The 11,395-nt window shown below is 56.0% G+C and overlaps 1 protein-coding gene across 1 annotated transcript in view; it reads left to right on the top strand.

The window, feature by feature from the left end:
* Window positions 1-8,401: 8,401 nt before the first annotated feature.
* Window positions 8,402-11,395, top strand: part of SORCS3 (sortilin related VPS10 domain containing receptor 3) — a 638,451-nt gene continuing 635,457 nt past the window's right edge. The window contains exon 1 of the mRNA XM_062214350.1: window positions 8,402-9,028. Coding sequence (XP_062070334.1) covers window positions 8,402-9,028 — 627 coding nt within the window. The remainder of the gene's footprint in view (window positions 9,029-11,395) is intronic.

The following is an 11,395-nucleotide window of genomic DNA, read 5'->3' as shown; positions in this document are numbered from 1 at the left end:
ATGCTGTGTGGTGTGAGGCAGCAAGACCGTGTAGAGGACTGTGTAAGAGCCTGCTCCAGATTCAGACCTTGAGTTTTGTCACATGCTGTGCAACCTAATCTCTCTGAACCAAGGCCTTCTCATCTCTGCATGAGGACAAAGTGCTAACGTCTGTAGGACTATGAAGGAGGGCAAGGACATCTACTTCCCTGGCACTTCACCTGTGTCAGGCTTTGTTCTGCATGCCCTGCGTGTGTGAATTCATTTCATCTTCATTGTGACCTTCTACAGTAAACACTGTCACTATCTCCATCTACACGTGGAGTCTGGAAACACAGGGAGGTGAAGTCATCTGTCTAAGGTCACACAGCGGGTGGGTGGTAGGACTGGAATTTGAACCCAGGTAATTTGTTCCTGTGTCTGCACTCCCCGGCACTCTGCTTGAATGCTGCCAGAATGCACATGGTCCTAACCACACGTCTGGTCCATGGCTGGTGCATGGCAAAAGTTAACATTCATTGCTATCTTCAATATTATTGCTGCTATTATTATTGCTTCACCTGAGGACTCAAGATTCAGGGGTGCTTCCGAAAGTTCATAGCAGATTCACATAACCGTCTAGTCCAATTTCCCAGAAACTCTTTGAAGTCCCCTTGTGGTTTCAATATAGTGACTGGGGCCAAGCAAATGACCTTGTCACCATTAAACACAGGCAATGGCCATAGAAGACATAGTACGTGCTTAACGAAATATTAATCGTCAGTTTTTAGGTTCTTCATCTCTGCTCTCTTTTTCCCTCTGCTTCTTTCTCCTTCCCTTCCATGTCTCCCTCACTGTGAAGTCTTTGGTGGCATCATGGCCAGGGTCCTAAATGTCATTTCTGACATTCTGGCCAGTGGACAAATGAGCCCCTCCTGCCTACACTCAACTGTTCTGGGGATGATACGTTTTACTGCGTAAGCTTCTGGTTCACACAGGTATCGTTTGAAATGTGACCAAATCAGGATTTGGTTTTGAGTTGGTTTTCTTTTTTTTTTTTTTTTTTTTTTTTTTTTTGACAGGCAGAGTGGACAGTGAGAGAGAGAGACAGAGAAAAAGGTCTTCCTTTTTGCCATTGGTTCACCCTCCAATGGCCGCCGCGGTAGGCGCACTGTGGCCAGCGCACCGCGCTGTTCCGATGGCAGGAGCCAGGTGCTTCTCCTGGTCTCCCATGGGGTGCAGGGCCCAAGGACTTGGGCCATCCTCCACTGCACTCCCTGGCCACAGCAGAGAGCTGGCCTGGAAGAGGGGCAACCGGGACAGGATTGGTGCCCCAACTGGGACTAGAACCTGGTGTGCCGGCGCCGCAAGGCGGAGGATTAGCCTAGTGAGCCGCGGCGCTGGCCTTCTTTTTTTTTTTTTAAGATTTTATTTATTTATTTAACAGGTAGAGTCATAGACAGAGAGAGAGAGAGAGAGAGAGAGAGAGAGACAGAGAGAGAGGTCTTCCTTCCGTTGGTTCACTCCCCAAATGGCTGCTACAGCCGGAGCTATGCCGATCCGAAGCCAGGAGCCAGGTATTTCCTCCTGGTCTCCCATGCGGGTGCAGGGGCCCAAGCACTTGGGCCATCCTCCACTGCCTTCCCGGGCCACAGCAGAGAGCTGGATTGGGAGAGGAGCAACCGGGACTAGAACCCGGTGCCCATATGGGATGCTGGCACCGCAGGCGGAGGATTAACCAAGTGAGCCACAGCACCGGCCCCTTGAGTTGGTTTTCTATAAAAAGTTCATGATGAAGGTGAATGGAGTTCCCATTCTGCTTTAAGAAACACCTGATCAAGAAGTGCTTTTTGGTGATGGGTGCAGTGAACATTTGCCCTTCCTACTTTAGGCAACAGATCCAGCTTTGACTGCATCTCTAGGGCGGGAGTCAACACTGGAGATGCAAAGGAACATGTAGAAGCTTAGCTGGTGGCAGTGGGCAGCCATATACAGATTCTAGAAAGAGCAGGGACATTTGTCTTGGTGGCAGCCAATCATCTCTGGAGGTGTTGGTCGGAGCTGTGGCATGTTGGGACTGGTGATACTGGTAATAGGGTCCTTAAAGGACCAGTTTCGTGCTGTGACTTCAGGCATTGTTCTGCCTGCAGAGACCCCAGACCTAGTTCTTAAGCTCTCTCAGCAAGTGTGAGAGCACTCGTTATCCTGTTAATGAAATGATTTTCTTCTTAAGGCAGAATTGTTTGCTGTTGCTCATAGTGAGAACACTGAGTGACACCATGTGATCAGGTGTGGTGGAGAATAGCATCCATCAGGGCCTAGAGATTTTTCCCTTTAAAAAGAACAGGTGGCTGGTACTTGCAACAGGAGCAGTATTATCGAAACTCATTTGTTTTCTGTTTTGCACATTTGTTGAGGGTCAGTGCTATGCCAGGCACTGGACAGATGCCGAGGGTATAGTTTTATGCAAAATACACGCTTGCTGCTTCCATGGATGCAAGGCGGTAGGAAGTCCTGATTTCAGTGGTTGTCTGCTTTTGTCTGCATTTCAGGTTTTGCTTTACAATCCCTTGCCTCTGTAGAAATTCAGAGTTACAATGCGAAATGCTGTTTTGATGATAATCAATTAATTAATTTCCTATTTAGTTATAAAAAGGATGTGAAGTGGCTTATCAAAAATGTGCAGATATAGTAAGATCAAAAAGCATCAAACAATAAAAACAAAGAGGGTACAATAAAAGGGAAGCAAATGATAAAAATCCTGTTCTGAAGATCATTAGAGCACGTGAACCCAGTGCTCAGCTCGACTGTTGAGACAAGACAAAGATAAAGTGAGAAGGCGATGCTGTGCTTAAGAAGGCCTTTTAAGAACAAGTGTCAGTTTCACAGGAGAAAACCACATTTTTCAGACTTTAGGTTTTATGAGTAATTTGCCTCAAAGGTGCTCATAGAACGGGTGCTGAGCATTTTACAAAATATGAGAAATTGGCAGAATTGGAATGCTTCCCTCTACATGCCTGCTGGGTGCTGAAGGCAAGATATCTATTAGGCTATTAAAGAGTTGAAAGGGTTTGTGGGGGTGAGGGGACAGGGAGAGTGTGTGTGCATGTGTGTTGTGTGTGTAATATCTGGCAAGACCATTTTCCTGAAATGTTACTTTGCTGTGTCGATTAAGAATAAACCAACATCTAGCAGGTTAATCCTAAGGCAAGGGTGAAGATGAAGTAGTCACATGGGTGCATAGTATACTCTCTCCAGCTGTTTGTGACACGGACATAAACCCTGGTAGGAAAACACATTCTCTGTGTGGCCTCCTTTGCTCTCTCCAGGGGGACTGAGTGAGGGGTAATCCTAGCTCAACCTGCCTTTCCTAGCAGTAGTAGGCATTTTTCCAGCAAGAGGAAAGGACCCTGTTGTGACATTAGCCCTCTGTTTTCACTTCCAAGTTCATGTAGGACAGCTCCCATCTTCCAGTAGGAAGATCAAGAAACATGATGGTGATAGGATGATGATGGTGACAGTAGTGATTGTAATGGAAAGAATGTCAGGTTCAGTGTCAGGTGGGGGCAGGCTTCATGGAACAACTGGCCTTTAAATCAGACCCTGATGGAAACTGTGGCAAAGGGAGCATCCCAGGCTTTAAGGACATAGCAAGAGAGTTCATGGAGGTTGGCCAGTACACAGAGCCCTGGGCACCATTCTGAGAAGGTTGGACTTTAGGGGCAATGGTTTATGGCTGAAGAATTTGAGGACAGTAATCCGTGGTGTAATCTTCCTTATGTCTTAAGAGGGGATTTCTGCCAACAGCAGGAGGTTTTGCTGTTGAAAAGAGTGGCCCCTCGTCACATGTGGTTACGAGTGCTTGCAATATGCTGGCAGGATAGCCTGCACACTGGGGCTGGAAGATTCACACAAATCTGTAAAAATACTTCTGTGATTTTTATGTTGATTACAAGTTGAAATGAAAATATTTTTGACATATCCAATCAAATATATTCTTAAACTTAATTTCATCAGTTTATTGTTACTTTTAAAATGTTTAGTTGAAAGGCAGAGAGAGAGTGTGTGAGCAAGCACACTCACTCCCATGTGCTGGCTTATTTTCTTAAGTGCCTGAAACAGTCACGCCTGGGCTGAGTTGAAGCTGGGATCCTGCAACTCGATCCAGGCCTTTTCTCCGGGTGGTGGGAACCCAAGCACTTGAGCTGTCCCTGTAGTCCCCAAGGGTCTCCATTAACAGGAAGCTGAAGTCAGTAGCCAGAGCTAGGGACAGAACCCAGGTATCCTGAAGTGGGATGTGGGCATCTTAAGAGTCTAAACACCCACCCCTCTTTTTACTTTTTAATGAAACTACTAGAAAAATTTAATTTCCACATGCTGGACATGTTCTGTTTCTAGTATTTCTAGTGTTGCATGCTTGGCTGGGAGAAGGGAGGAACTGAGGTGCAGGAAAACAGGAAGCTATTGCAAAACCTTAGGCAGAGGGGCCGAGCTGTTGCGTAGTGGGTAAAGCTGCCGCCTGCAGTGCTGGCATCCCATATGAATGCCAGTTCGAGATCTGGCTGCTCCACTTCTGATCCAGCTCTATGCTATGGCCTGGGAAAGCAGTAGAAGATAGCCCAAGTACTTGGGCCCCTGCACCCGCGTGGGAGACCCAGAAGAAGCTCCTGGCTCCTGGCTTCGGATCGGCTTTGTGGCCAGCTGGGGAATGAGCCAGCAGATGGAAGACCTCTCTTTCTGTGCCTCTCCTCTCCTTCTCTTTCTGTGCAACTCTGACTTTGAAATAAATAAATAAATCTTAAAAAAAAAAAAAAAAAAAAAAAAAACCTTAGGCAGAGCTGACAAGGGGCAGATGGAAGGTGCTGGCTCCAAGGCAGGCAAGGTAAAATGCTTGTTAACTAGGGCTTGACAAGCATTCTTTTGGATGTGATGATTACTATTACGGAGGAAGGACTAAGCTGTGTTTGTGTGGAGGGTTGGTTTTCAGGGTTGGTGCCCATTGGTTTCAAAGTGGCCATGCAGGTTCCTATGGCTTGAATGTGGTTTGTCACTGCCAAAGCTCATGTTGAGGCTTAATTCTCCAAAATAATGGCACTCAGCTTGGGGGCCTTTAAGGGAGATAACTAGATCATAATTGCGGCCCTTGGGTGAAATTGCCGCTGCTTTGTGGAGTTCTGGCACCTGCTCACCCTCACTCCCCCAGCCCCGTCCCATCCATGTGCTCTTTTGTATGTTCCCCTTGCTGGGCTCACTTGCAGGGCTGCCAGGTGACCCGCCACACCACGTGATGGCACTGAGTGAGGCCCCATCTTGACCTTCCCCATCTTACAGAACTATGAGCTAAGCAACCCTCTTTTCTTTACAACGAACTTACCCAGCCTCACGTATTTGGTTGTCGCAACAGGAAACCCACTACGGCCTATGTCTATGGAGCAATGGGGAATTTGGGTATGACTCTTTGAAGCAAGGACGTGATACAGGCTCAGGAGTCAACTGCCAGGGAGGTGGCTGCAGGGTGGAAATGGGTGAGGTCCCAGGCCCATAGAGGGAGGCAGAGGAGAGTGAGAGCCAGCAGAGAACTGGGGCAATGATGGAGGCTGGGGTTCAGCACTGAAGATGTGGACGAGAGATGAGAAGCAGGTGAACTTGACTGAGGCTGTGCCAGGGAGAACCCAGGAGACCTTGGGACCATGGAGACCCAAGGAGACCTTTGCAGAGGGGCCATGGTTACAAATGCAAGGAGCAGAGGGGGTTGGGCCAGGCTGTCAGGAAGCCACAGGGTGGTGGTGGGGTTGGGTTGGCGGATGTCAGCCTGCAGAGGGTCCAGCAGAGTGGCTGGCTGGGAAGGGCAGCCTGCAGGTATGGGGCAGAATGCTTTGGCTTTGGCAGGGTTTGGGAACTAGAGGCAGTTCGGGGGGTCAGGGAGCACAGGGCTGAGGGCAAGTAGGCGGAGAGTGAAGCAAGGAGAGGCTGAAGGGGGGGGGGAGCCAGCGAGGAACGGAGCAAGGCTAAGAAAATGCACTGGTGCAGCAGGTGCATGCAAATGTCACACCTGCCAGAGCCTTAAACGCTTTTTTTTTTTTCCTCTTTCAACAAATACTTTGGCTACATCGCCTTAAGTCCAGGCCAAGGATCCCACCTTCCCACAGGTTCCGTCCCAGCAGGGCCTCCTCTAGATGGGACAGGGAACCAGCAGACACTTCTTAGAGCTACTACTGCCTCTCTGGTGCCCCGTGCTCTGGCTGGACAGCCTTTTGTGGACCCCGCATCTCCCCGGAGAACTGGGGCGTGGGAGATAACCTCGCCCCGACTGCTCAGGTCCTGGGGCTGCCCACACAACACAGGTCCCCTTCTAGTATGGCGCCTCAGATGAGAGTCCAGTCTGAGAGCCATCGAAGAGGCTCCGCCACCTTCGCGAACCCCTAGCCCTTGCTAGGGCTGCAGTGCGCGGCTCTCTCCGACAGGGGCGCTGGACGCCCGCGGATGGCCGGCTCCTGTCCAGCGCGGCTTCCCGCGCCCACCTGGGCCTGTGGCTTTGCAACTTTTCTTCCGGCTGCCCTCTGCCCTTAGTCTTCATAAAACCCACTCCAGCCAGGACCCGACTCGGTCTGGACTGGACATCCTCACTGGCTTCGTCCTCCGGCCCGGCGTCCCCGGTGCCCGAGTTCACAGAGGCGGGGGCTCCCGGGAATCCCTGGCTGCTGCCGCGCCTCTGCCACCTCCCACTCCCGGCGCCGGTCTCCGCTGCTTCCCGCACACCCTCCCTCGGCTCTCCCCCCTCCCCCACCCCCCCAGCCCAGCGCTCCTTCCCCGCCTCCTCCGCTTTCAGCTCCTGCAGGGGAATTCCTTTTCAAATTCTGAAGAGGAAGGGAACGGCCCGAAGGCTTCTCCCTCTCCACGCCCCTCCATCCATCCTACTCCTTTCTGCCTAGCCGCCCCTTCAGCCCCCGGCATCCCGCACTTTCCAGCCCCTTCAGATCGCGGGAGGTCCTCGGAGGCTGCTTGCTACACCACCCGTCCTCGGGGTCAGCCCCCATCTCCATTTCACCGCCAGTCTCCATCTTCCTACGGCCACCAAGGGTCCCAGCCCCACCAGGAGCCTGGGCTGCGCTCCGGCGGCGGGCGCCGGGGCCTCTGACAGTCCTCGCCGCGCCGGGTCGCTGGGTCGGGACGCTGCAACTGGCGGGGGACCCTTGGAAACCACGGATCCCGACTTCGCGGTCTGAGGCAGAAAGATGGGGTCTGGATCTTCCTCCTGGGAGCAGACTGTCTCCTCCTCCCTCTCACCACTCACTTCTGGTCGGGGGTCCCGGGAAGGGGCACCCCGTACCCTAGGAGAGCTGGCACTGCCCTGGCCCCGCCGCCCGCGCCTTCCAGCTCCGTGTCCCACTCCTCGAGAGGCTCAATCAGGTTACATCTGCGGGCGGCCGGGAGGAGGGGGCTGCGGAGAGCTGCCTGCCTTGCTCTCAGCACTGCTCCTGCAAATGCAAACAGCCCGTGCGTGATCCGCGAGCGCCCACGGCCCCAGCGCGCTCCCCGCCCCGGCGCTCACACTAACAGGCACACATGCTAGTGCAAACGCGCACGCACAGAACCGACCCCCCAGCTGGCGCGGCCAGGTTCCCAGCCTCAGGCGCACCCCTCGCCTCTCGCCCGCTCGCCTGTGCGCACGCACGCGCACGCACGCACTCCCCGCGCCCCCGCACCGGGCGGGGGCGCAGGCCTCAGGGGGGCCGGGAGCTGCGAGCAGAGCCGTGGGCCCATCCCGCGCCTGGCTTCCGCGCGCCGCCTCCCTGCTCTGCGGCTCGGGGCTCCCCCTTGGCTCCGGAACGCGAACAGTTGGCGCTGAAAACACTTTACTCCTCCTTCTCCTCCTCCTCCTCCTCTTCCTCCTCCCGCGAGACCCCCGTCCCCTCCCCGCGCGCCAGGCCCGAAGAGTAAATCCCCAAAGGCGGCGAGGAGCGGCTCCCAACTCTTCTCCCAGGAGCAGGTTGGAGGCTGGATTTCGAAGAGACTCGGGATTGGGGTCCGCAGCCAGCTCCTCCCCCTGGATCCGGCTTGATTTTCCTATTTTAAAAGAGGATTTTCTTATCACCTTCGAACTCTCCTTTTGACAGATTTTCGGGAGGAGCTCAGTTGGGGAAGATTTGGAGGGATCTTATTTTCAGAAACAGAAAGCACCGAAGGAGCATTTACTAATTTTCCTTGGGTTTCGGAATCACCCTCTGGACCAGAGGGCGAGCGAGCGAGCAAGCGAGGAGGCGAGAGGGAGCGGACCGGCGAGGCGCGCCAGCCGGAGCCACCTCCTTCCCGGCCGCCCCCTCCCCACTCCCCCCATACACTCACCCGATCGCTCGCCGGCGCGCGCACACCCCCCGCGCCGGACCCGCACCTCGGCGGGCGCCACACACTCGGCAGCCCGAGCCGCGGTAGCCGCAGCGGGATGGAGGCAGCGCGCACCGAGCGCCCCGCTGGCTGGCCAGGGGCGCCCCTCGCCCAGACGGGGCTCTTACTCCTGTCAACGTGGGTCCTGGCCGGCGCCGAGATCACTTGGGGCTCGGCGGGCGGTCCCGGACGCCCCACGGCCCCGGCTTCGCGGCCACCGGTGTCGCCTCCTCTCTCGCCGCGGGCAATGGCGAGCCAGTGGCCGGAGGAGCTAGCGACGGCGCCGAGAGCCGCCGCGCTGGGGCGCCGGCCCATACCAGAGCTGCTGTCCCAGCCGGGCGGCGGCAGCGGCGGTGCGGTGCAGGTTGAAGCGGGAGGGACGTCGCCGGCCGGTGCGCGGCGGGGCCAGGGCGTCCCAGCTCCTAGCAAACCTGGCGGCGCGAGGAGGACTCGCCGGGCGCAGCCCCCCAGCACCCTAGAGCGCGGGGACGCCCGGGCTACGGTTCCGGCCGACGGTTCCAAAGGCAGCCGCCCCGCGGCCAAGGGTTCCCGGGAGGAGGTGAAGGCGCCGCGGGCTGGGGGAACGGCGGCGGAAGAGCTCCGGCTGCCGAGCACTTCGTTCGCGCTGACCGGGGACTCCGCGCACAACCAAGCCATGGTGCACTGGTCGGGACACAACAGCAGCGTGAGTACCCACCTGGCGGCGGCTCAGACTGGCGCCCCACGGCAGGAGACGGGGCCGAACGGGGCTGGGAGCCAGGGACAGCCTTGCTGGGGGTCGGGGCCGAGAGCGGGGGCGCCTGGACTTTTCGCAGGGGACTGGTTTGTCCTGCGCGCCCCACGCCCCTGCCAGGTTAGCGGAGTTTGTTGGAGATGCTGTGTGGATGGCTGGTTTACTGGACATCCAGGGATTGGGCCGTGGGACGGGAGAGGAGGACCGGGTTTCTTAAAGATGAGCGGAGCGGCGATGGGCGGTCACTTTGCACCGTCCTCTGCCTGGAGAAGTCAGTTTTCTGATTTGGGGGCAGCCTCTTGAGGACACAGGCTAGGGTAAAGAGAGAGCCGCCTGACGGAATGACCAACATCTGCGGGTGCCGGCCCTCGCCCCTAACCCCCTGGAAGGGAACCTGCAGACTGGAGGCCGCTGGGAACCCCGAGACGACTCCTGGCCTTGGGGTCCCTGCTCCGGATTCGCTCCGGCGCATCCACGCCTTGGCCTTCAAGTAGCCCCAGAAAGCTGTAGGTGAGGCAGTAAAAAAGTTTCAAGCGGGAGCGGGATTCCACCGCCACGCAGCCCTCACGCCAGCACAAACACAGATAAGTCGCTGAGCGGAGAACTCGACCCCGCTATCGCGTCCTGCGCCTCGCACGGCTCCCGGAAAGGAGTTGGGTGCTCTCGGCGCACCCCTCCACCCCTGGCTCCCCGCCGCCAGCTTCCCCTGGACGCTGCTGTCCCGAGAGGTGGCGCCGTTGAGCCCGCTCCGGGGACTCGGGCTCTTGGCTCTGGGGCGCCGGGTTCAGAACCTCGGCCGCCAGGGCCCCTGCCCAGAGGGGCTTCCCCAGCTTGCCTTGCAAGATCCTTTGCTCCGTTTCCAGTGAGAAGCTGGCATTGGGCGGTGCGCGGCTGCAGGTGGAGGATTCGGTGGTCTGCTCAAGCAGCTCTGGGGAACTCATTTGATAGGAAAGCCCCTCTCCCTCCCCCGCTGACCCTTCTGCCCACCTTGCAATTCTCAGGACCCGAGTTTGGAAAAATTTCCCTGGGAAACTTTCTCCTTGGTGCTCCAGATCCTGGGGGTATCCCAGGGACCAGGGAGTGAGTCACAGGAAAGCCAGCGGCCTGCAGAGTACCACACACTCCCCACCCCCACACCCCCCAACTCCCGCCCATGAATAAAAGCCAAGTGCGTATTTCCTGGTTCTTGATGACCCACCATGCAGATGCTGGCTTCCAAGGACCAGTGGAGTCCAGCTCCCGAGCAGCACCATGGCGTGGGTCTGGTCCTGGGGGTGGGCAAGGTGCCTTCCCAGGGCTGGGTGACTGAAGCCTTCCAAGTCCTCAAAGAAGTTGTGTGCATGGGTGTTTTCATGTGGGTGGGTGGGTTGGGGGCACTCTGCCAGCAGGGGTTGTGTGAATACCAACTTCATTTCAGTGTGCTAATGAGCAATTGTGTGTGTGCATTGGTGTTCTCATTGAGGAGGATGGATGGGATGTGTGAAAGTAAGTGGATCCTAGGAGGAGGAGGTGATGGCCCAGTGTCTCTGTGGCTTTTTTCCTGCCATGTTTGGACAATAGAAATCCGCTCTGCTTGAAGGGTTTTCTTCTTTTATTTTCAAGATCGGTTCTGAGTGTGGACAAAGTCCCTGAAGATGGGCTGTTTGTTAGGGAATATGCTTCCTGCACGTAAGAGTTAAGTTCCCATGGCTGTCTCTGCCTGTCCTCAGGGCAGCGAGGAGCCTGGCCTGTGTCCCTGGGAAACCACTCTGGAGACAAACAGGGCCAGAGGGCCGTTGGGTGTGGAGTCCGTGGTGACAGCAGAGAGATTTGAGCAGTCTGTGAACAGCCGCCTGGGACACACTGCCTGTGTCCCTGGACAGCTTCCCTGCCCAAGCCAGGGCAAGGCAGCCCAGGTGGACGTAGGACACGTCCCGTCCCCCTGGGCTCCAGGCCAGAGAGGGACTGCCTCTTAGCCCCTGGGCTGCACCTGCCTCCTCTGACCCTCTTTGGGTGGCAGAGCCTGGGAGAGAGGCACCTAGGGGGTCAGCCCAGTGATGCTCTGTGAAGAAGATGGGAAAATAGCCATGGTACGGTGGCCTTGTCTTCTGAGAGACGTTAAGGAAGCAGCCCCTGCAGACCAAGTGGGAAACCAGCTCCAGCAAGGCAACCCTGTTGCTTTCCTTCCCCTTCCCCCCCTCTGACTGCAGATAAAGCAGGTACTGTAATTAAAGGCCAGGCTGAGGGGATGAAGACTTCTTCCAGGATGGTCTCAAAGTGGAGGGAGATGTCTCCCAGGCCAAGAACAGGCTCTTTCGGCTAGGAGAAGAGAATTGCATC

The sequence above is a fragment of the Lepus europaeus genome, chromosome 17 (genome assembly GCF_033115175.1).
Source record: "Lepus europaeus isolate LE1 chromosome 17, mLepTim1.pri, whole genome shotgun sequence".
NCBI classification, from domain to species: domain Eukaryota; kingdom Metazoa; phylum Chordata; class Mammalia; order Lagomorpha; family Leporidae; genus Lepus; species Lepus europaeus.
Note: the sequence above shows the minus strand (reverse complement) of the source record. Positions and strands in the feature narration are given on the sequence as shown.